This window comes from Desmodus rotundus, chromosome 4 (assembly GCF_022682495.2).
Source record: "Desmodus rotundus isolate HL8 chromosome 4, HLdesRot8A.1, whole genome shotgun sequence".
Lineage (NCBI taxonomy): Eukaryota > Metazoa > Chordata > Mammalia > Chiroptera > Phyllostomidae > Desmodus > Desmodus rotundus.
The window spans coordinates 42,268,130-42,291,538 of NC_071390.1; the positions used below are offsets into that span (position 1 = coordinate 42,268,130).

Here is a 23,409-nt window from a genome sequence, read left to right on the forward strand (position 1 = left end):
ATAGATTTCTAATAAAAGTTGAATAAATTTTATTTTGTGAAAAAAGCTAACTACACTGATCTAAGTTCACAATAGACCATGAAAATGCTTTCATGGACCAGTGCTTGGAATTCCTGGAACTAGACAACAAATGGCCTGCTAAACTCTGGTGCCCCAGGTGCTTCTGATAAGCAATGCTTTTTATATCCACTTGTGCAATGGATTTTACTTAACCTAAGGCCCTGACTTTATATTTACCTTTATTACATTTTAGCTTATGAGTTTTCAAACATTAATCCAAATTAGCAACATATTTTAAAACCTTGAATTCTTCTCATTTTTATGCCATATGCAAATGTAAAATGTTTACTTTGAAATATTTTTCAAAGTCAACTAATAAAATGTAACAAAAGTTAATCCCTATAGATAGCTTTATCCTTCCACCAGGTTGTGTTCAAACACATAGAGCACTCCAGCAAGGCTATCACCAAGATCATATTTTTTTTTCCTTTATGTAAAAGAAAATCCATTATAGGCTCCCAGAATTGAACTTCAAAAGGCTGGTAGGCCAATTTCTCCCCCAGGGCTTGTACCCACCATACAATAGCTTGGTCTAATCATTACCCTCTTTGTGTTTAAATGTCTGTGGATTCAAAACATTCCAAATCCTTCCTTCTCCACAAAGTCACTTCCTTTCTGGATACTTCAGTTAGAAAACTAATCCTATATTGAGATGGATTTGTGTCCTCCTAGCTTCTGGTCATAGGTTATAGTTCTGTCCCTCAGGGTGCTTCAGAATGAAGTCTTTCACATCATCACCCTTTAAAGAATTGATGACAGTGATCATGTTTCTACAAGTCGTACCTTTTTCCTAGCTAAAAAGTCCCTGTTGCTTTTATAAATTTTTTATGTGACAGTTTCAAGAAATGTCACTATTTCAGATATCCTCTGCCCCAGTGCTCCAAGTGACAATTCTATTTTGCAGTGCAACATCTGTAACTGGGGAAACATTGTAGTTGCAGTCCATTAGGCACAGTAAGAACCAGAACAATCCAATTCACTGACACCCAGGTGAATTCAACCATATTGATCAAACAGGAATTACTTGCCACCCTATCCGCTCCTCCTGACACTGTGGTTTTGTCAACTTCATTCACTCCAGACTCAATCCAGAAAATTTTTAATTCGTTGGATTTTGTTTAAAAATTAATAAAGAACCCATTTCTAGTAAAATTAATAGTCCTAAAAGAAATAAGACAAAACATAAAAGTACTCTTACTTATTTTTTGTTCTCAGTCTTATTTCTTGGAAGTAATTACTATTAAAACTCTCATGAGAGCTAGAAGATTCCATCCCTGCCCTGGTAGCACTCAGGGGTTTCCTCACAATGAGTGAAAGCAAAAAGGCCAGCCAGGTAGCAGTGTGAAGGACCCACCAGTGGTGAGCACTCTCTTTTGGCCTTTGATCAAGACCCAGGTTCAAGCCCTCTGACAGTCCTTTCTCAAGCCCAGGTCCATTGCCAGGAAACCACCACATCTTTGAAGCTTGAACCTAAATTACTGTTCTTTTAAAAAGTGATAAATTTTGAAACCCAAGATGGCAGAGAGGAAGTGGAAGCTACACTAACCTCTTCCCAAATTATAGGGAAATCATCCTGAATAACCAACTGAGCACTAGCAGGAGAGAAGCCTTATAAACACAGACAGAGAGAAGAAACTACTTCACCACAATGTGACTAGTAGAAGAGGCACGCAAGGACTGGCTGGGCAGCTGAAATCCTGGAGGGATATTTCAGCAGCCTGGGGGCTCCCCCTGAGAAGTGTGGGGTCTAAACCCCAAGCTGGGCTCCCCAGCATACAGCACCAAGCCAGAAAAAGAACCCAGATAAACATCCAGCTGCAAAAAACAGCAGGGTTTCTGTCTACCAGGGAGGGATGGCTAAAGACACAGAGAGCCTCTTAAAGTGCCAATGCACAAAATTTCACTTGCAGCCACTTACCCTGGACTCCAGCAGAGGGAGGTCAGAGTGGACTAGAGACACTTGAGAAGAGCCTGGGACTGGTGGCTCTGAAGAGAGAACTGAAGGAAGAGCTGCCAAAATCTCTGTACTGAGTTATTCCCCACATGCAGGAGGCATCTTTCTCAGGCAGAGCACACCCCTCCAAGTGGCATCAGCCTAAGGGGAAGCAACAGCCCCTCCCACAGGAATTAATCTGCCCCACCTTGTGGAGCTTAAGCCAGGCTGCTGAGTACAGCTTGTGGCTATATCACTGATTAACAACTAAGGCAGATCTCTGGGAGCTCTGACACTGTAGCTAACCCTCCCCCAGGCTCAGTGCTGGTAAAAGTTGGCTATGATGTGCATCCTGGATTTTTCTGCATATAAGCAGACCCAGCAGAGAGAGCCAATGCTCTGGATTGCTGATAGCTCTAAACAGGTTGCCCAGGGCCTGTCACAATCACCATCTGATAAAGGTCTGCACCAGAGTCCTTGCATATCTATGTAATACATATAACAAACACAAAGAAGCAGCCAAAATGTGAAGACAAAGAAACAGGTCCAAAATGAAAAAAAAAACAAGAGAATTCTCCAGAAGAAGAACTAGGTGAAATGTAGACAAGTAATTATCAGATGCAAAGTTTAGAGAAATAAGTATAAGGATATTCAACAGCATAAAGAAAAACATAGAAGCCATAAAAAAAGACCAGTCAGAAATAAAGAATGCAATATCTGAAATAAGTAATATACTGGAAGGAATAAACAGTAGGTTAGATGAAGCAAAGCATCAAATCAGTGATTTGGCAAGATAGAGAAAAAAAAAAAAAACCAGCCAAGCAGAACAGCAAAGAGAAAAAAGAATTTTTAAAAATGAGGAGAGCCTAAGAAACATTTTGGACAACATGAAGCATAACAACATCCACATCGTGAGAATAACAGAAGGAGAAGAGAGCAAGCAAGGTATTGAGAACCCATTTGAGAAATAATGACCAGAAACTTCCCTAATCTAGTGAAGGAAAATGACACACAAGTCCAGGAAGCTCAGAGAGTCCCAAACAAGTTGAACCCAAAGAGGCCTACAGCAAGACACATCATAATTAAAATGGAAAGGCTTAAAGACATGGAGAGAAATCCTAAAAGCCTCAAGAGAAAAGCAGGTAGTTACATACAAGGGAGCACCAATTAGACTGTCATCTGATTTCTCAACAGAAACATTTCAGAGTATAAGAGAGTGGCGTGAAATATTCAAGGTGATGAAAAGCAAAGAACTACAACCAAGGCTACTTTACACAGCAAGACTACCATTTAAAATTGAAGGAGAAATAAGGAGCTTCCCAAACAAGAAAAAGCTAATGGAATTTGTTAACATCAAACCAGTACTGCAACAAATGTTAAAGGGCTTGTTTTAAGATGAAGAAGAAAAAGAGAAAGAAAAAAACAGAGGAAAATAGTCTAACAATAAAATGGCACTAAATACATATCTATCAATAATCACCTTAAATGTAAATGGCTTAAATGTTCCAACCAAAAGACATAGGGCAGCTGAATGGATAAGAAAACAAGACTCATGCATATACTGCCTCCAAGAGATCCACCTCAGATCAAAAGACACACACACTAAAAGTAAAGGGTTAGGAAAAGATATTTCATGCAAATAAAAAGAAAGAAAAAGCTAGGGTAACAATACTTATAACTGAAAAAAATAGATTTTAAAACCAAGGCTATCTAGTAAGAGACAAAGAAGGACATTACACAATGATAAAGGGAACAATCCAAAAAAAAAAAAAAAGAAGAAGATATAATCCTAGTAAACATTTATGCACACAGCATATGAACACCAAAATATGTAAAGCAAATCTTGATGGACATAAAGGGAGAGACTAACAGAAACACAGTCATAGTCAGGGATATTAACACTCCATTGACTTCAATGGATAGATCTTCAAGGCAGGAAATCAACAAGGATACAGTGGCCCTAAATGACACACTAGATCAAATGGATTTAACTGATATCTTCAGAGCATTTCAACCAAAGCAGCAGAATATACATACTTTTCAAGTGCACGTGGAACATTTTCTAGGATAGACTATGTGTTAGGACACAAAACAAATCTCAATACATTTGAGAAGATCAAATCATATCAAGCATCTTCGCTGACCACAATGCTATGAAACTAAAAATCCATCACAAGAACAAAACTGAAAACCACTCAAAGACATGGAAGCTAAATAACATGTTATTAAACAATGGATGAGTCAACAATGAGATCAAGGAAAAAATCAAAAAATACTTTGAAACACATGGAAATGAGAACACAGCAATCCAAAATCTGTGGGACACAGGAAAAACAATCCTAAGAGGGAAATTCATAGCTTTACAGGCCTATCTCAAAAAACAAGGAAAAGCTCAATTAAAAAAATCTAACTTTACACTTAAAGAACTTGAAAAAGAACAACACACAAAGCCCAGAGTCAGTAGAAGGAAGGAAATGATAAGGATCAGACCAGTAATAAGTGAAATGGAGTCTAAAACCAACGCAAAAGATCGATGAATCCAAGAGCTGGTTCTTTGAAAAGATAAACAGGATTGACAAACTTTTAACCAGACTCATCAAGAAAAAGAGTGAAAAGACACAGATAATAAAATCAGAAAAGAAAGAGGAGAAACAACCACTGACACCAAATAAATACAAAAGATTGTAAGAGAATAGTATGAACAATTATATGGCAACAAACTGGACAACATGGACAAAATGGATAAATTCTGAGAAACATAAACTCTTCCAAAACTAAATCAGGAAGAATCGGAGAATCCGAACAGACAGATTATGCTTAGTGAAATTGACCAGTAATCCAAAAACTCCCAACAACCACCACCACAACAACAAAAAAAGCCCTGTACTGGATGGCTTTACAGGTGAATTTTACCAAGCATTTCTAAATGAGTTAATCTCTCCTTCTCAAACTATTTTAAAAAATTCAAGATAAGGGAAGATTCTCAAGCTCATTTTATGAGACCAGAATTATCCTAACTTCAAAACCATAGAGACACTATAAAAAAAGAAAATTATAGGTCAATATCCCTAATGCACATAGACACTAAAATCCTCAACAAAATATTAGCAAATATAATACAGAAATACATCAAAAAATTGATAGACCATGATCTTGTGGTATTTATTCTGTGAATGCAAGATTGCTACAACTTTCAAAAATTAATAAATGTGATTAACCACATAAACAAAATGAAAGATAGACCACATGATCATATTAATAGATGCAGAAAAAGTTATTGAAAAGATCCAGCACTCATTTATGATAAAAACTCTCAGCAAAGTGGGAATAGAAGCAATGTCCCTAAACATCATAAAGGCCATATATGGCAAACCCACTGCCAGCATCATACTCAACTAGCAAAAACTGCAAGCCTTCCCCTTAAGTTCAGTAACAAGACAGGGATGTCCACTTTCACCTCTCTTATTCAACATAGTACTGTAATTCCTAGCCACAGCAATCAGACAAAAGGAAGAAAAAAAGGCATCCATATTGGAAAGGAATAAGTAAAACTGTTTTCATATGCAGATGATATGATACAGTACACAAAGAACCCCAAAAACCCACCACCAAGAAACTACTAGGACTGATAAATGAATTCAGTAAACTAACACATACATAATTAACATCCAGAAGTCAGTTGCATTTTTTATGTCAATAATATACTAACAAAAAGGGAAATTAAGAAAACAATGCCATTTACAATTGCTCTAAAAATTATAAAATATCTCAGAATAAACCTAACCAAGAATGTAAAAAAACAAAACAAAACAAAACTGTACTTAGAAAATTATAAGACACTAAAGAAAGAAATTGAAGAAGATACAAATAAGTGGAAGCACATACCATGTTCATGGATAGGAAGAATTAACATCATTAAAATGTCCATAGTACCCAAAGTAATCTAGAGATTAGATACAATTCCTATCAAGATTCCAATGACATATTTCACAGAACTAGAACAAATATTTCAAAAATTTATATACAACCACAAACAGCCCTCATAGCAACAGCAATGCTGAGACAGGCAAACAAAGATGGAGGAATCACGCTACCCGTTATCAACCTATAGTACAAGGCCATAGTAATCAAACAGCATGGCACTGGCACACAAAGAGACACACAGATCAATGGAACAGAATAGAGAGCCAGAAGTAAACCCACACATCTATAGTCAATTAATATTTGACAGAGGAATCAAACATGTACAATGGGCTAAATATAGCTTATTCAATAAAGGTGTTGGGAATATTGGACATATTAATGAATGAAAATGAATCTAGACCACCTTCTTACACCACTCACAAGAACAAATTCAAAATTGATGAAAGACTTAAATGTTAGACCCAAAACCATAAAAATCCTAGAAGAAAACATAAGCAGTAAAATCCCTGACATGGCTCATAGCAATATTTTATCTGATATATCTCCCCAGCCAAGGGAAACATAAGAAAAAATAAACAAGTGGGACTACATCAAACTAAAAAGGTTTTACACGGCAAAGGAGACCATCAACAAAATAAAAAGACAACCCATGGAATGGGAGAACATATTTGCCAATACATCTGATAAAAAGCTAATATCCAAAGTTTATAAAGAAATTACAGAACTCAACATTCAAAAAATAAACACCCCAATTAAAAAGTGGGCAAAGAATAGATACTTCTGAGTAGACACTTCTCCAGAGAGGACATACAAATGGCCAATAGACATATGAAAAAATGCTCAACATCACTAATCATCAAAGAAATACAAACTAATGCCACAATGAGATATCACCTCACACCTGTCAGAATAGCTATCATCAATAAATCAACAAACAAGTGTTGGTTTGGATGCATAGAAAAAGGAACCCAGGGAGCCCTCATGCGCTGTTGGGGGGAGTGCAGACTGGTGTAGCCACTGTGGAAAGCAGTATGGAGATACCTCAAAAAATTAAAAATGAAGCTGCATCTTCACCCAGTGATTCCACTTCTAGAAATATATCCAAAGGAACCCAAAGCACTAATTCAAAAGAACATAAGCTCCCCTATGTTCATCATGGCATTATTTACAACCTCCAGGATATGGAAGCAGCCCAAGTGCCCATCAGTAAATGAGTGGATAAAACAACTATGGGACATTTATACAATGGAATACTACTCAGTCATAAAATAGAAGAAAGTTTTACCCTTAGAGACAGTATGGATGGACCTAGAGAACATAATGCCAAGTGAAATGAGGCAGTCAGAGAAAGACAAATACCATATGATTTCACTCATATGTGGAATCTAATGAACAAACTGAACTAACAAACAAAATAGGGACAGACTCATAGATAGCAGGATGACAACTAAAGCAAAGGGAGGGTAGCAGTGGAGGGATTAAGCAGAAAGGAAGAAGGACTCAAGGACAACAGTGTGGTAATTTGGGGGGGCAGGGTGCTATAAGGGGATTAAATGACACTGGGAAAATACTATAAATAGAATGATACATTTTAAAGCAATAAAATCTGCACATTAAACACTTCAAAAACCTCTATGAGGGCCTTTTTAAAACTCTTATATGACTACATATACATATGGCTCTATCTATCTCCTCTTTTCCAAAGTATATGTTATGATATACATATTCATCTGAAATTTGCCTTTTTCCCTTATCTTGGGCATGTTCCATACCAAAGCATAACATTGAGCCAACTTACTACCAGCAGACATCTAGGTTGGCTTAGCTTTTGTTATTACAGTTAGAGCTGCATAAAAACCCTGCTTATAGACTGTTGTGCATGTGCATGCACATCTGTACCACACATGTCTGGAGGTGGAATTAGTACACCCAAATGCACGTGCATGCCTTATTTCAATATACATAGTGCAAAATAGGAACTTACACATATGTGCACACACACACACACACAATGGGGGTATGCTCCAGACATACTAATTCTAAATTCAGAATGCACTGTCTAAAAGTTATACAGTGTTTAAAATAATTTTTCATTATAGAGAATATTGAAAATAATTTTTAGAACTTATTCTTTGATTAAAAAATTTTAAATCCTGCTCATTTTTATGACAGCTATACCATACTCTTCATTCACATTGCAATTGCAATCAACTAAAACCTGCAAGCTTTTTGGAGGGTAAATTTTTGCTAAGTCATATTTCTTCTACTCTGTATCTTTGAAATTTGTTTTAGAGTGCTTGATATATATGCTTTACATGCTCATCAATGTCCAGATGAAATATTTACATATTTAATACATACATATGTAAATATTTCATCTGGACATTGAGATTTAGTCTATATTCTAGAATATCCAAATTGTTTGTGACTGGACTCTTTTGGCTAATGTGTTTCCTTTATCCTCTTATTTTTAACTAAAAATGTTAACAACATTATTCTATAATTTTTTTCAAATCACTAGTAAACACTGAAATGAACTAGGTCAAGAGCAGATCATTGCAGCCCACCAACAGCAGCCTCGCCATTGGCTAGCAACTATAATCTGCCATTTCAAGAATTTTTTCACTAGTTACAATTCAAACTAATTATACTGTATTTTTATGTTGTCAAAAAGAAGACTCATGATGTTAGGAAAAGCATTATAAAGATGTTGCCAAAAAGCCTTGCTGCTCTCTATGAATAGAATAATTTATTATTATAAATTCCCTGTCATTCATTTATATTTTGGACAAAAAATTGTTGAACATCCAATATATGCTGCATTTCTGCTAGGCCCAGGGGATATAAGTGGTGAATTAGGAAGACTAAATCATTGCCTTCCTGACAGTTATGTTTGAGTGTGAAAAATATACAATAAAAAGTAACAAAATAATATAAAATATAACTACAGGTTGTGATAGAGACTCTAAAAGAAATAAATATGGTGACATAATATGATACAGCTGCAGGAGTGATTTAAGTAGATTGATCTCAGAGAAGATGCTGTTTGATCTGAGTCCTCGCAAATTGAACATAACGGGAACTGTCTACATGGCCATAAGGGAAAAGAGCTTGGGGAAGCTGCCAAGTTTCCCTCAGGTGGGAAGGAGCTTATTGTGTGCTGGAAACAGAAAGCCAACGTGCAGAGATCTAATGATTAAAAAGAAAAGTAACATGGAGTGAGGCTGGAAGTTAGACAGTAGGAACGTATAAGCATCTCATTAAGCCACAAAAATGTTTCATTTTACTGTAAAAAGCTAAGAAAAGCGATTAGTAGGATAAATATTTTTATAATTTTACTTTGGCTTTTATATAGAAAGTAGGTTAACGAGATGAGTATAAACATAGATACTGTATAGGATGATATTTCTGTAACCCAAGATAGAGATGATGGTGACCTAAGCTAACATGTTGACAGGCAAGTATATAGACTCAAGATAACTTATTTTTAATGAAATTGATAGGACTTGCTAATGGATTAATTAGAAAAAATGCCCATTAGCTATCATTAGAATATAAGCTTCACAAGAGCAAGCAATTTTGTTTGTTGCTTGTTTTCTTTATGAATTTTTCCAGACACATAAATAGTGCTTAGCACATGCTGTATGTTTAGTAAACACTTCCCGAGTGAATACAGGAGAATCTCCAGGTTTTTCCCCAGAGCAGCAAGATGGATGCCGTGGATTCAGTAAAATCGGTGAGACTGAAGAAGCAGCAAAATGAGAGGGGGAAGGAACCACCAGAGGTCCATTTTTGCTTTTTAGTACTTAGATGTCCTCTAGATATCAAAGTGGAATTGTCAAGGGGAAAACTAAATATTTAAGCCAGTCATTAGGAAAACGTCCAGCCTAAGGAGAAAAATTTGGATGCCATCAGCATGTAGCCATGGAGTTTATTTTAGTAAAAAACATAAAACTAAGAAATCCCTGAAGGATTAAAAAAAAGGTCTGTGGAAATTCATATAGCATATTTATTAATGGAAAGGTTCAACATCTTAAACGATATTGAATATCTAAAATCTAAAATTTAAAGCATTTAAAATTTTTCAATAAATATTTTAATATGCATTTTTATGGTAATTGACAAGTTGCTACCAAAAGTTATATGAAAAAGCAAAACAAATATAATAACAATAATTTAAAGAAAAAAACAAGGTGAGCCAATTTGCTTAAAATACATTAAATTTAGTATAAAACCTTAAGACATTGTAATACTGCTATAGGAGTAAAGGAATAGACCAGTGAAACAGAATACTGAGCTTAGAAACATATATTAAAACATATTTCATTTATCTATCATCTATATTTACATGTGAAATAATAGTAAAATATTATACACATTTGATATATATGTATTATATGTATGTTATATAAATCATGCAGATATATGCATATATTATATATAGTATATAATATATATGTATACAAATATATATAAACCAATGGAAGATGTATAAAGTGTGTGTGTGGACACGTGTAACAATGGCATTTTACATTAATTGGGAAAAGATCAAATGTTAAATACATGATTATGGCCCAATGGTTAATACTCTAAAAATAAAATAAAATAGATCCCTATCCCAACAAAAACAAATTTCAGAAGAAATAAAGATCTAAATGTCTTAATCTGTTTAAAAATATGGAAATTGTATGACATTTTTCTTGGAAGAATTTCTGAACAAGGCACCAGTCAATGGCATGTGGCGCAGGGCGGGTGCTCAATAAGTATTTATTCAAAGATTAAAAGTGGATCCTATATTTTCATTAAAGTTCTTAAAATTCTCTTTGATTGAAACATTATTTTTAAAGTTAAAAGAAAACCCTTGGTCAACAGAAGATATTTTTAACAAACCCAAGCAATACAATAAAAATATTTTGAAAAACAACTAAAAATTGGCAAAAGGTTTAGGCAATTCACAGTATTAGAAAGCCAAATGATTAATAAACATTTGAAAAAAATGTTCTCCTTTTGATCAGAGAATTATAAATTAAACCCAATGATATTCACTTAATACTATTCAAATTCAAAAAGACATTTCCAAAAATGACAGCACCACGTGTTGGCCACTATGTGGACAAAAGTGATCTCTCACGTACTGCTGAAGGCAGCTGTAAGTGACGCAGCCACCTTAGAGACCTCACTGCAGTTCTCTGTTCCCTGCAGGACCTCAGGAAAACCGACATCAGTTGCGACATCTCAGTTAAAGATCCTCTAGATTCCACTTCTGCAGCAACTTTTTACTTGTTAATCAGTAATAAGTCCAAAGAAACGGTCTCTCTTACTATTTCCTCAGTATTTTTAGAGATGAAATTGTCAGCAATGCAAATCCAGAGTTTAACACATACTGTACTTTTAGTAAAATGAGAATCTCAGCAGATGTCCAAAGACTTGAAGTCGCTAATCAGTGTCATATGTCACATCCTTATAACATGTGTGGCCTCTTTTAGGGATTAATCATCCATATTATTTCTTGCTCTTTCTAAGACAAGGTGATCAAGATTGCCCTTGTCTGTATCTTGATTCGCAGCTTCAAGATTACTAGTCATCTAGAAACAGTTCCCTAAAGATGAGTTTCTCTTCAGATTTCAAAACCAGAATTGCAGACAGGAAAACATTACTTGGCTTTTTTGAAATTTGTGCCTTCTTTTGATAAAATGGGCAAAAATGTCATTTCTTTAATTCTATTTGGAGTTTCAAAATAAGTAATGACTAAAACTACATAAAGATGGTTGGACACAGTGCTGCTTTCATTTCAAACTGTACCTTTCACAAGATTCTGATACGGGCCCTTTGGGAGTGTTACAAGAACCATGGGCTTAGTAAAGAACTAGGTGCTTAGTAAAGAATAAACCATGACCTTAGGATAAGTTATCTTCTGTGTTTAAAATAAGCATTTAAATATCTTTGTATGTGTATAAAAGTCTGAAGCATTGTATATAATTTTTATAGCTAGTCTAGTGAAAGACACAGTAACTTAGTCATCATACCTGTGGACACAAAGTTTCCAAGTGATTGGCTGCGATTTTGGCAATTTTAATCCCATCTTCATTTGTTGACATGGAACAAGCAAGATTTGCCACCTTAAATACAATCCAAAATAATGAAAGTTATTTCAATTTATCAAGGAAATGCAGAAACATTTGTTATCCTAAACAAGCACATGTGCGCACCCATTGAAAGTCTCAGTAACGGACAACAGCATTCTCACAGATGCCAGTGGTATCTGTTCGATAAAAGTATTCAGAGAACCTATTAAAACAAATAACAACAAAGGGCCCTATAAAATTGTTTAAAACAAAAGGAATGACTGGTGACTGAATCAGTAAACCCTGTACAATCTCTTGGTATCAACATCTAATCCACAATAAGATGTTAAGTATCACAGTTTCCTATGGGACGGAAAAAATGTGTCTGTGAATGGAATGCTAATGAGTTCTTGGAATCTCATAGGATTGTGGTTTATTTTAAGTTTGTAATTGGTTTATTATTTCCCAGAGGCTTATTATGCCTACTTAAGTTGAATTAAGAATCCCTGTGTCTTATTTATGTTTTATTCAGCATCAAATATACTATAAAGCTGGACAAATACAAGATAATTAAATCTTCTTTCCTATTGTTGATTTTCCACTACAACTTCCTGGGCACTGTTTGACATTCCAGCAATGTTTGATTCAAGCATTTGAGACACTCAAATTCCTTTATACAGTTATTGCTTTTGAAACTTCCATTCTTCCAGTGAAATGGATACTCTTTTAAATAATTACTTTATGTCCATTGCCTAAGTTCAATATTTACAAATACTTGTTTTATATCATGCAAGAGCTATGAGAAAGAGTTTAGGATTCTTTTCTTTTCTTTGACCCTCACTTAATCAACATTCCTCTCGGTAGCAGGTGAGTAGTTGTGTACAGTGGTCGTGTTTCCAAGATCTACAAAACACATCATTGTCTTTATCACTACAAGGAGTTTGCTGCTCTAACAATCATTTCTCTAACATACCTAATGTCTCTGTTAATTACTGTCTACTTTAATACATTGTAGTTTTTACTGCTCGAATCCAAAATACGTTTAGCTACAGAGAAACCACACATCAGCTGCATGCACTGGGAGCAAAGCACAAACATATCTATATGTTTGTCTAAATGCATATCTAAATAATGGATCACTATTGAAGAATATCACAAAATGGATTTATAGTTTTTGTTTATATGTCAACAGTGAAACAACGCCTTGGTTTCCATTTACATATAATGAAATAACAGCCATACATTATTTAACTGTGAAGGGCATTGTTCACTTTATTAATGTACATGGAAATGACTTACTTGGAAAGGTCTTTTGTTGACTTGAAGGTCACAATGCCTCAACTTTTATATCTGACATATAATTAGCTCATTTGTGAATGATTTGAAAAGGGCAGCAGTTTCTCTGTCTCTCTCCCCGCCCCACGTCTTATTCACAGACAGAGAAATTCAGCAGCCTAATTGCTTTAATACACCTATGATAGTGTGCACTGCATTTGCAGAAAATATCTGTCCATAAATGTGAGCACTGAGTAAAAAAATATATCATTTGTGCAATCTTTTGGTCAAATTAGAAGGATGCTGGTTAATCCTAAATTTTAAAATTACAAAACAATGCCCCATACAGCCATTTTTTTACTTCACTTATTTATTTTTAACGTATCGTCTCTCTTTTTCTTCCCATTTAAAAACAGACATCTCCTTCTGGACATTTCTTGGTCGCCATGTTTATTCTGCATCAATTCACTGACTAATGTAACAGGGAAACCATCCTAAACACAAAGCTTCTCTTCATATTAGCAGACTTCATTTTTTAAATGTAAATGAAATTTTACTTTTATCATTTTTATTTATTTATTTTTGTTTTTCAACTACAGTTGTCCCCATTTTCCTCACACCACTCTCCCCCACCTCCCACCCTCAATCCTACCCACCCCCCTGTTGGCTTTATTCTTATCATTAATTATCTGTGCTTAGTTTTAAAAAGTAGTTTTGCAAGGTTTACACAGGACAATAGCAATCTCTTACATCATGAAACAACAGTCCTAAATCCTATTCTTCAGGGTCAATCACTTGTCACTTTTTCAGTTATTCTGATTATTTGCCTCTATATTTCTATGTTATGTTTATACCACTATGTTTGGGATTTTTAATTTTGTCATCTATTATCATTCCAAATTATTTATGTCCTATATCCACCCTTCATGTTGTAAAAGAAAGTTAAATGGCTCTAATGTCAGCACCGTTGTCGCTTGGGTGTTCCATCAGTTGTATTCAAAAGCAATCTTTTCCTTTTTCTTTGAATAAATTTAATAGCAAAGCAAAGCTGAACTGAATTCAAATTGTTGTTAACTTCATGTACATCTGGCCAGAAAAGGATTAATGAGAGGAACGTTGAGGCGGGATTTCTGCCTTTGTTGTTGGATCTCTTTGTATTTTTTTCTTTTTTTAATTGTTTTAGTTTTTGATTACAGCTTGCATTCAACACTATTTTGTGTTAATTTCAGGCCTACAGCACAGCAGGTAGACATTCATATAGGTTACAAAGTCTTTCTTCTGATAGTTCAAGTGCCTACCTGGCATTATGGATAGTTATTACAGTATTGTTAACTATATTTTCTATGGCAGATTTAAGTTTTAAAAACCTCAACTGAAAATACTGCATGACTAAATTAATGATCATTAATACTCAATTAATGATCATATTAGTACTGTCTTCTTTTATTCAGACATACCTGAACTTTTCTTTACAAGAACTGTTCTATGTCAGGTAAACTTTCTAGATAAATCAGGCAGTATTACTTCCAGATTAAGGAACATGGAGTTTTAGTGATACTTTATACAAATTCAGACTCACAAAAGAGCTATATTGTGTGACAAAACAAAGAAAAAAAATGCAATAGAAATAAAATCTCTTTACATCTCTAATTTCAGTGATTTGTGACATATTTTCCAAAGTCACATCAATGTGTAAATGAAAGCCAAGTTTCCTCCAATAATAATTATTCCTAAATTTTGTGGGGCTCTTTGGCAGCATGAAGGCAATTTCCTACTAGTCAAAGAAAGCAACACGCACATAAAATATTCTGTAAAACAGTTTGAGATATTTGGGCATCTTTTGTGTATCTAACTTCGACGATGTTTCAAAGGCCTGCATCAAGCTTCTTTATTTAAGGAATCTGTGTGGACAGGTTCTGCCCAGTTAGGGGAATCATGGCATGAGAAGGCTTTAAAGATAAACAGATGTGGGTTGGAACATAATTCTCACAATTCATAGGCTTTCTGACTCTGGGCAAGATGTGACCTTCTCCAAGCCTGTTTTGTCACCTGTAAAATATGTGTGAGCATACGTACCTCACTGGGGTGCGTTGGGAATTAAAGGGATAGTGTAGGGAGATGGCCTGCTAGCCGCAGCCCTGGTATCTGGTGTGACTCTCCTTTCAGCTCAGCCATCTCTCTGCTAATTGGGTTGGCAAAGAACATTCATTCTCTCAAGAGGTTTTTTGAATTACAATCTTAGAAGCATAAAGAAATTTAATGAAATGCCTAATCCTAGAGTCACAAACTCCCATGTTTTTAGGACTCATGCAGGGAACACAAACTAGAGTCTGGATGTGACTCCATGGTTGGGGTGGGGTGGGGGCCCAGAGTGTGCGTGCCCTACCCAAAGGTGTTTGAGGTCATCAAAACAAGATGAAATAAAAGGGAAAACTTACTGCCTTGACCAAACTAACAGTCTGTTGGCTGCCTTTAGTTTATAGGTCACCGTTTTGTGACCTCTGACTAATTTCTGGACTTTTCCATTGTACAGATAGGGGAAAAAAGCCACATGGGGAGAAGAAACATAGTCAATCCAATCAGTGACAGGGAGACTACTAGCCAGGGAAATGTCTGTGCTCTTTATGCCACCGTGAAGTGGAGTGTTCAAATGCCAGCACCAGACTGTTTTGATTACTGTGGCCTTGTAATATAGTTTGATATCAGGTATGGTGATCCCTCCTACTTTGTTCTGCTTTCTCAAAATTGCTGCAGCTATTCAGTGTCATTTATGGTTCCATATAAATTTTTGAAATGTTTGTTCTATATTTGTGAAATATCTTATTGGTATTTTAATAGGGATTGTTTTGAATCTATAAATTGCTTTAGGTGGTATGGACATTTTGATGATGTTAATTATTCCAATCCATGAGCATGGTACATGCTTCCATTTGTTTGTGTCTTCCTTAATTTCTTTCTTCAGTGTTGTGTAGTTTTCTGAGTACAGGTCTTTTACCTCCTTGGCTAGGTTTATTTCTACATACTTTATTTTTCTTGTTGCTATATCAAATAACCAGAGACATTGAAATAAAGCACAAACTGACAATAACCAGAGGGGAGGTCGGAGGGGATAACAGGGGAGAAGAAGGGGGAGGGTCATCAAGGAACATGTATAAAGGACACATGGACAAGCCAAAGGGGGTAGGATCAAGGGTGGGAGGTGGGGGTGGCTGGGGTGGAGGGGAGTGGTGGGGGGGAAATGGAGACAACTGTACTTGAGCAACAATAAAAAAATTAAAATAAATGTGTGAAAGAAAATGATTTTTCCTTTCTTTCCTTTAGATTACTTGAGAAGATTTTTTTTTTTTTTTTGGTTTCTTCTATGTTAGCTTTTTATTTATATTGGTTTTTTTGGTATAGTGTTTGTGGTTATCAGAAAAAATATATAACCTTGATTCATTGAAATCAACAATAACAATTAATTAGTTATTTGACACGAGAAAAAATAAAGTGCTCGCAAATGTACCTGCACTGAAATGACTGACCACACTTTTTACTGATGCGGAGCTATGTCTTTAGCCAAATCCAAGAAAAGCAGAGTCTGAATTATCCTAAATAAATGAAACCAAAGGCACTAAGATAAATTCTCAAGTATATTTTTTAAAAAGACTAGAACATAATGTTTTGTCATTTTTATACAAGATTAACCTACATCATTAAAATATGGGACTGGTAAAAAATAGGCTTACAGCTATTTGTATGGGAAAAGACACACAGCTCTGGTTAGAATAATGCAGGAATAAAGTCTGTTTTGCATATTGACAACTGTGACATGTTGATTTTTCTATCAGCACCCTTCTCATAAGCCTCTCTTGTCACCAGTTCTTCTGCCCTTTTATATATATGTCTTTTCTAGACCCTTTAAACTTGAAGAAATTCACTGCCCTATTTGATCTGTAAAAAAAAGTTGTAAATAACAATCCCTGAATGAAGTTATTATCATCCTGTGATGTTTGTCCTCCTTTTCCTGGTTCCTAGTTCAAGTTTTGTATGCCAATTTTATATGTGTTTGCCATCCTTTCCCTTAGCATAGAGCACAGTACCATTCATTCCCTAACTTATCATCTCAAGTGAGAAATTCTTTGCCTTAGAACTTGGCCTTGTAGAATCCTGCCAGGTAGACTAGTCCGTCCCTCACTCTCCATCAAGGTCATGGAGGTGGCCCTAACTTACCCAAAAGAATGACTAAATAATGGTGGAGCCAAGGAAAGCAATACAAAAGATATTTCAGGACTGGGGATTTTCTCAGTTACCTTTACATCAGTCTACCATGCTACAGGCTTAACTGGGCTTTTCACCATTACCTTCTTCTGATCTGGTAAAGAGTACTAAGTACAAAAGTATGCTATATTTTAACCTTCTAATACTACTTTATTTGAAATCTCAGGGAGGAGCTCACCATTTGGACAGCTTCTCACCATATATCAATCAGCTTTGTCACTAAGGAGTTCTCACACATAAATTTACCTGTGATACGATTTATTAAGAACATGAAGAAAAGTTTGATGTTTGGTGAGATTTCCACTGTAGCAAACGTATTGTTTACGTAGAACTAATTTTAATATGATATCACAGAGTCTCCTAGCTCTCAATGGGAGAGAAAGGCCACTGGCTCATTTTTATTCATATTTCTCTCTGGCATGTGGTCATGCAACTCTTGTGCAAATACTTTTAGAGACAAGGAATTTACTGTTGTGCAGGGCAGCCCATTCCCTTTGCGAGAAAAGTGCAAAGTTGTATAAGTTAAAAGGTTGTTCCTTATACTGGAGTAAAATCTTCTTTCCACAGTTTTCTCGTGGTGGTCATAGAATCCAGAATGTTAAATATAAGAGGAATAAGATTGGCCCATAGAATGTCTATACCAGTAGTCCTCAATTTGTGGGATAAATTATATGATGATCATGATAGAATCACCAGGAAATAGCTATTAAAAAGAAAAGACCATGTTCCTTCTGCCAAATATTCTAATATGTTAAGCAAGTCTATAAGTGGAAGGGGGGTGCAGTGTAAGGCATGTCTAATTTGATTTTGAAAAGTTCTCCAAGCAATTCTTATATGCCATCTCTCAAAACAAACACACACACACAGAAAAACATACACATTCAGACTTTGGGTTGATTTCCATATATTTGGGAAGATACTCTTTCCTGAAGATTAACATAAAGGAGAAAAAATCTATAAGAGTTATGACCTGAATAAATATTGAAGAGGCTAAGAAGTCATAGAAAATGCTTTACAAATTAAAGACAAGGAAAATGACTTATACCTGAGAAACAGTGCTTAGCCGTTCAGGCTGCTATACCAGAAATGCCACACTGGTTAGCTTATAAACAACAGCAGTCATTTCTGGCAGTTCCAGAGGCTGGGAAGTCTAAGATCAAGGTGCTGGTAGAGTCGGGGTTGGATGAATGCCTACCTCCTGCTTCACAGAGGAGCTGTGCCTCTAGCCGTCACCTCACGTGGCAGAAGAGGTGAGGGATCGCCCCGAGGCCTCTTTTACAAGGGCGCCAATCCCATTCACGAGGATTCTACACTCATGACTTAATCACCTCCCTAAAGCCCCACCTCTCAAAACCTTGGGGTTTAGAATTTCAACATATTAGTTTTGGGGGACACAGACATTTGATCTACAGCAAATAGAGATGTTTTAAAATAAAAATAGCCCAAAAACAAGAAAATCAAGTGTAAGAGAAATTTTTGGCCTTTTACCCAGAATCCATTTCTCTTTCTGGCAATAATAGTGTGATTTCCCTTCAGAGAATTGTTCTCTCCTCCTCTAAGCCAGTGACGTGAAGTGTCGATATGGCTCTTAATCAAGGCTCCTAGTCATCTCCTAACTCCAGCCTGCCATAGCCAAGACTTCCTAGAGCCCAGAGTCCTGGAGCAGTTCTTGTTCCTTCCCAGTCCAAGCCTTGCCTCATTCTGCCTTTACTTATATGCACTACCTAGTGCCTTCCAATGAAGTCTCTTTTGTTTTCTACTTAAATTCATTTTATCCTGCATGCAACCATAAATGATTATAGTACTGAACCAGAAACTTACACACCAATATATACTAATTTCAGAATGTTACTCTCAGCAAAATTAAAAGCTAGCAATGCAAAAGCATATTCATTTAGTGGAATGAACCGTCTAATCAAATATCTGCCTTAGGCTACCTGAGTGCCCTAGTACCAGGTGTAGTTGCAGGGAAGAGGATGTTCATTTCAGTTCCTACGCATGTGGATAAATGTGTGTATACTTGTCTTCTCTTGAATATCTAATTCTCCGATGTCTATTAGAATGCTTTCCATACCAGGTACAAAAGAACATCTAATTCTTGAAAGAAGCAATTTTTCTAGTTTTGGGTTTATCCTTTTGCGAGCTGTTCATTCTGTGTGAAAATCATTCTTTCATAGGCTCTTTTCAATTCATACTTACACATCAAGGCCTCAGTCAAATATCTTCCCCTCCATAAACCCTCATTAGATGCCCCAAATCAGAATTCATACCTCTACCTTCCACACCCCGACAATGGAGTGTGAATTTTATTCTTCCTAGACACACTTATGTGTCTTTCAGATGGTGAGCCATTAGAGGGCAAAGACAGCAATGTGTTCCTTTTCAAAATTATTTTTCAGCAAGTAAAGTACCTTAAAATAATATTTAGTCCATGTAAAGAAATAAAAATAGCAATTTGTCTATCTAGAAACTGAGTTATCATGAATAGAAATGATTTTCTATTGCATCTAAAACTAATATGTTCAAGGAATCATATTTCTTAGAGGCCTTATGACAACTTAATTTACTCATTGAAAGCTGTGTTCTTCCTCTGCCCCTTCCTTACCGAAAAAAGAAAAGTTCCTGCTTATCATTAAAATGAGCATAAAGGCAAGTATCATTACTTCAAGCTTGGGATGAAGAACACTTGAGAAAAGAAAGCCCTTGAGTCATCAGACTTAATTGTCTAGAGGTGATTTCTGTCTGCACCTGTTTACTGGGAACAGCAAAATCCGACAAATCCGTAGCAAAGAAACAAATGAACACAAGCAGACTTTGAATAAGGGTACAGAGACAATATAGCTGAAATCAGTTCCATATTTTTAACTTGGTATTTGAAAAGGAGACTTAGATTTCTTTCTAAATTTGGAAAATGACAAGGGTTCACAAAATTTTTAGAAGAGTCATGAAGAGTAAAGAAAGGCCCATGCCATTTGGACATATTAGTAAGTCGAAACATTGTAAGTCACTGACTGCATCACCAATGCAAGCGGCACTAAAAATTTTCAGGTCGGTGGGAGGTACCCAGAGTTGGACTAGACACTTTGAGTTCCAGGTGCCATTGAGATATCCTACTGGTATGTACTTAGGTATGTAGTTATGAAGTGTAGCTAGGAGGGGTCTACAGTGGATATTAATTAGGAAGTCACTAGATTAACAATGGTAATTGGATGTGATTGTGCAGGGGGCAAATCTTCTTAGAAGATTATCTAAGACACTCATATTTATCAGTCAGATAGAAGAGAATAACCCTATGATCAGTCTTAGAAAAGATGGCCAAAGAGAGAGAAGGTTACCCACAATACTCTAATGTCACAGAGATTGGGAGAAGAGAAAGTTTCAAGAAGGTAGTCTCAAAAATCAAACACTGAGAGGTCAAGTGAGTAATCCCTGAAACCATCCATTGATTCAGCCACACGGAGGGCCGTTCCTAGAGTTATTTGGGAGGAATGATGATGGTCACACTAGCCTGGGGACTAGTGTGGACTTAGGAGTGTGTAGATGGTGAAGTGACCCCATGTGGCTTGTGTCCCAAAGCAGAGAGCTACAGGTTGCCTAGACAAGACTCACTCTCCCATTCCTATATTCATGCATTTCTTTCCATTTCACCCCTCACATGTCTTTTGTATCACCTGCTTTTCTAGTTCACCATTCTCGTCAAATTCACTGTTAGTTTTCTTTTTTTCTTTCAAATCTTGTGTATAGTCTTAGCTTTCATTCCTAGCCACTGTGCCATCTCTCTAATATATTCACCATACTTCAACTGACAGATTTTTTCAAATAACAAATTTGATTCCCCTATTATTATTTCCCCATCCCCACACTTATCATATTTCCTAAAGGGTCCTATATAGTCTGGTCCAAACTGATCATGCATAATTATTATTATTATCACTTTGCTTCATATATACCAACCTTTCAGACATCCGTGCTTCCTTCTGCCACAGGACATTTGCACACTCTGTTTTCTTTAGCCCAGAATGTGCTCCTCTTCCTTCCTCACTGCCACCCTTATACGACTTATACCTGCTTAACTGATATCCATCAAACACCTGCTCAAAAGTAATTCCTTAGGGAAAATTTTCACCAACACAGCAACCCCCCACCTACCCCTGAGTCCCTTCTCTACTCTGTTCAGGGTTTTCCTTCAGAGCATGATTCTCAGTTTGTAACTAACACTCACTGAGGAGATTATTTGATTAGTGACTATTTCCTCTCTTTGTAAGAGCAGGGGCTTCATTCACCCTTGTTAGGTCATCACTGGACCTTCAGTTCCGAGCACCTGATACAAAGTAGTCAAACAAATAGTTTTTCAGTGACTGAATAAATGCGTAAGTGCATAAATTGGTATGCTTAAGAATGTATCATCCTCAAAGAAAGAAAGAAAAGTGGAGTTGAGAGGGAGAAGACAGCAGCAGAAATTCAGGACAAGCAAGAAAGAGGAATGAAATTTCCCTTTGAAATTCATTTGCAATACTGCACAAAGGCTTAGAAAGCTGGACTTCAAAGAAAAGTAACACACTTTCCTTCTTGTCTGGTCATCTACTGAACAAAGCCTAGGGGGCAGCTTCTTTCAAGTTTGATTTTCACGTAAGGTATCAAATTGGGAATACCTGAAAAGTTCCCAGGTTAGTTTTTAGTTAATTTATTTTTAATCACGTAAAATAACTTTTCAAAGGGTCCGAGTTAGTTGCCAAATGCTGGTAAGTATGGCAGGTGGAAAGAGGTGCAGAAACTCCCTTCAGCAAACCCAGGAGCTTTGGTGTCTCCCTCAGAAGGTAATGAAATTAACACTTGCTTCCTCTCCAGGACAGTCCAGCTCAGAGGCTGGGGCCTAGTCTCAGACACACAGCAGGAGGTCTGCAGTCTCCCACCCTTGGCATCAAGGTGACCTCTGGCTAAACAAGCCAGCGCTTCTGTTTCTCCTGGTGGAACAGTGCAGCTCTGCAGCTGCACGTAGTAACAGCAAGTGACCATGAATTACGAGTTTTGCAGAATATTTAACTAATAGAATTGTGCTATAGAAGTACATGGCAAGGTGAAGGGAAACAATTTCATCAAGTAACAAATATTGATTGTGCGCCTATTATGTGGGCTGGAAACTGCCAGAGAAATCAAAGACAATGAAAACAAATCTCAAGAAACACTACCTATTTAGGAAAATACATGAAGGAGTAAGAGAATACAACTCTCGTTTTTCTACAACAGGGAACTAGAGGTAGGTGAATCTCACAGGCCCAACTGTGCTCAGGATATTTCATGAAAACAATGTTGTCAAGGAACTTCATATTTCCGTGGACTTTGCATCTCAAGCTGCCTCCCAAACTTTATGAGTTAAATCACACAATCCGGTTTCTGACACAGTTTTGCTAATGTAAACATTTGCATCTGCCTGGCTATCCATCTGTAAGATGAGGAGTAGATTATTTGATTTTTTCGCCTCCTCCCATTTCAATAATTTTATTTTACTCTTATGTAACCTGATTAAAAAATTACACAGGACTTAGAGAGGGGATAGAGTTATCAGGCAATTTGGTTGTTAATTTAAATATAAAATGCCTGAATAAAATATTAACAAATTAAATCTATGTAATAAAAGGATAATAACACAGCAAGAAAATATAATTTATTCCAGAAATAAACCAAGAGTTTATGATTGAGAAAGCAAACAATAAAATTCCATGTTTTACTATATTTCAACAAATTTTAGAAAAGCATTTAATAATAGTTTTATGCCTATTCTTACCAAAGCAAAGAAAGCTAAACAAACAAAAACCTTAGTGAATGAATAGAAGGAATCATTCTGAACTTAAACGGGTGAAATTCCAGAAGCTTAAAGCAAATACCATGGTC

At 36.1% G+C, this 23,409-nt stretch overlaps 1 protein-coding gene across 2 annotated transcripts in view; it reads right to left on the minus strand.

The window, feature by feature from the left end:
* CTNNA3 (catenin alpha 3) overlaps positions 1 to 23,409 on the minus strand; it is a 1,492,024-nt gene that overhangs the window by 572,502 nt on the left and 896,113 nt on the right. For both annotated transcript variants that reach the window (XM_053922528.1, XM_024561168.3), the window contains one exon: positions 11,944 to 12,036. In XM_053922528.1, coding sequence (XP_053778503.1) covers positions 11,944 to 12,036 — 93 coding nt within the window. The remainder of the gene's footprint in view (positions 1 to 11,943; positions 12,037 to 23,409) is intronic.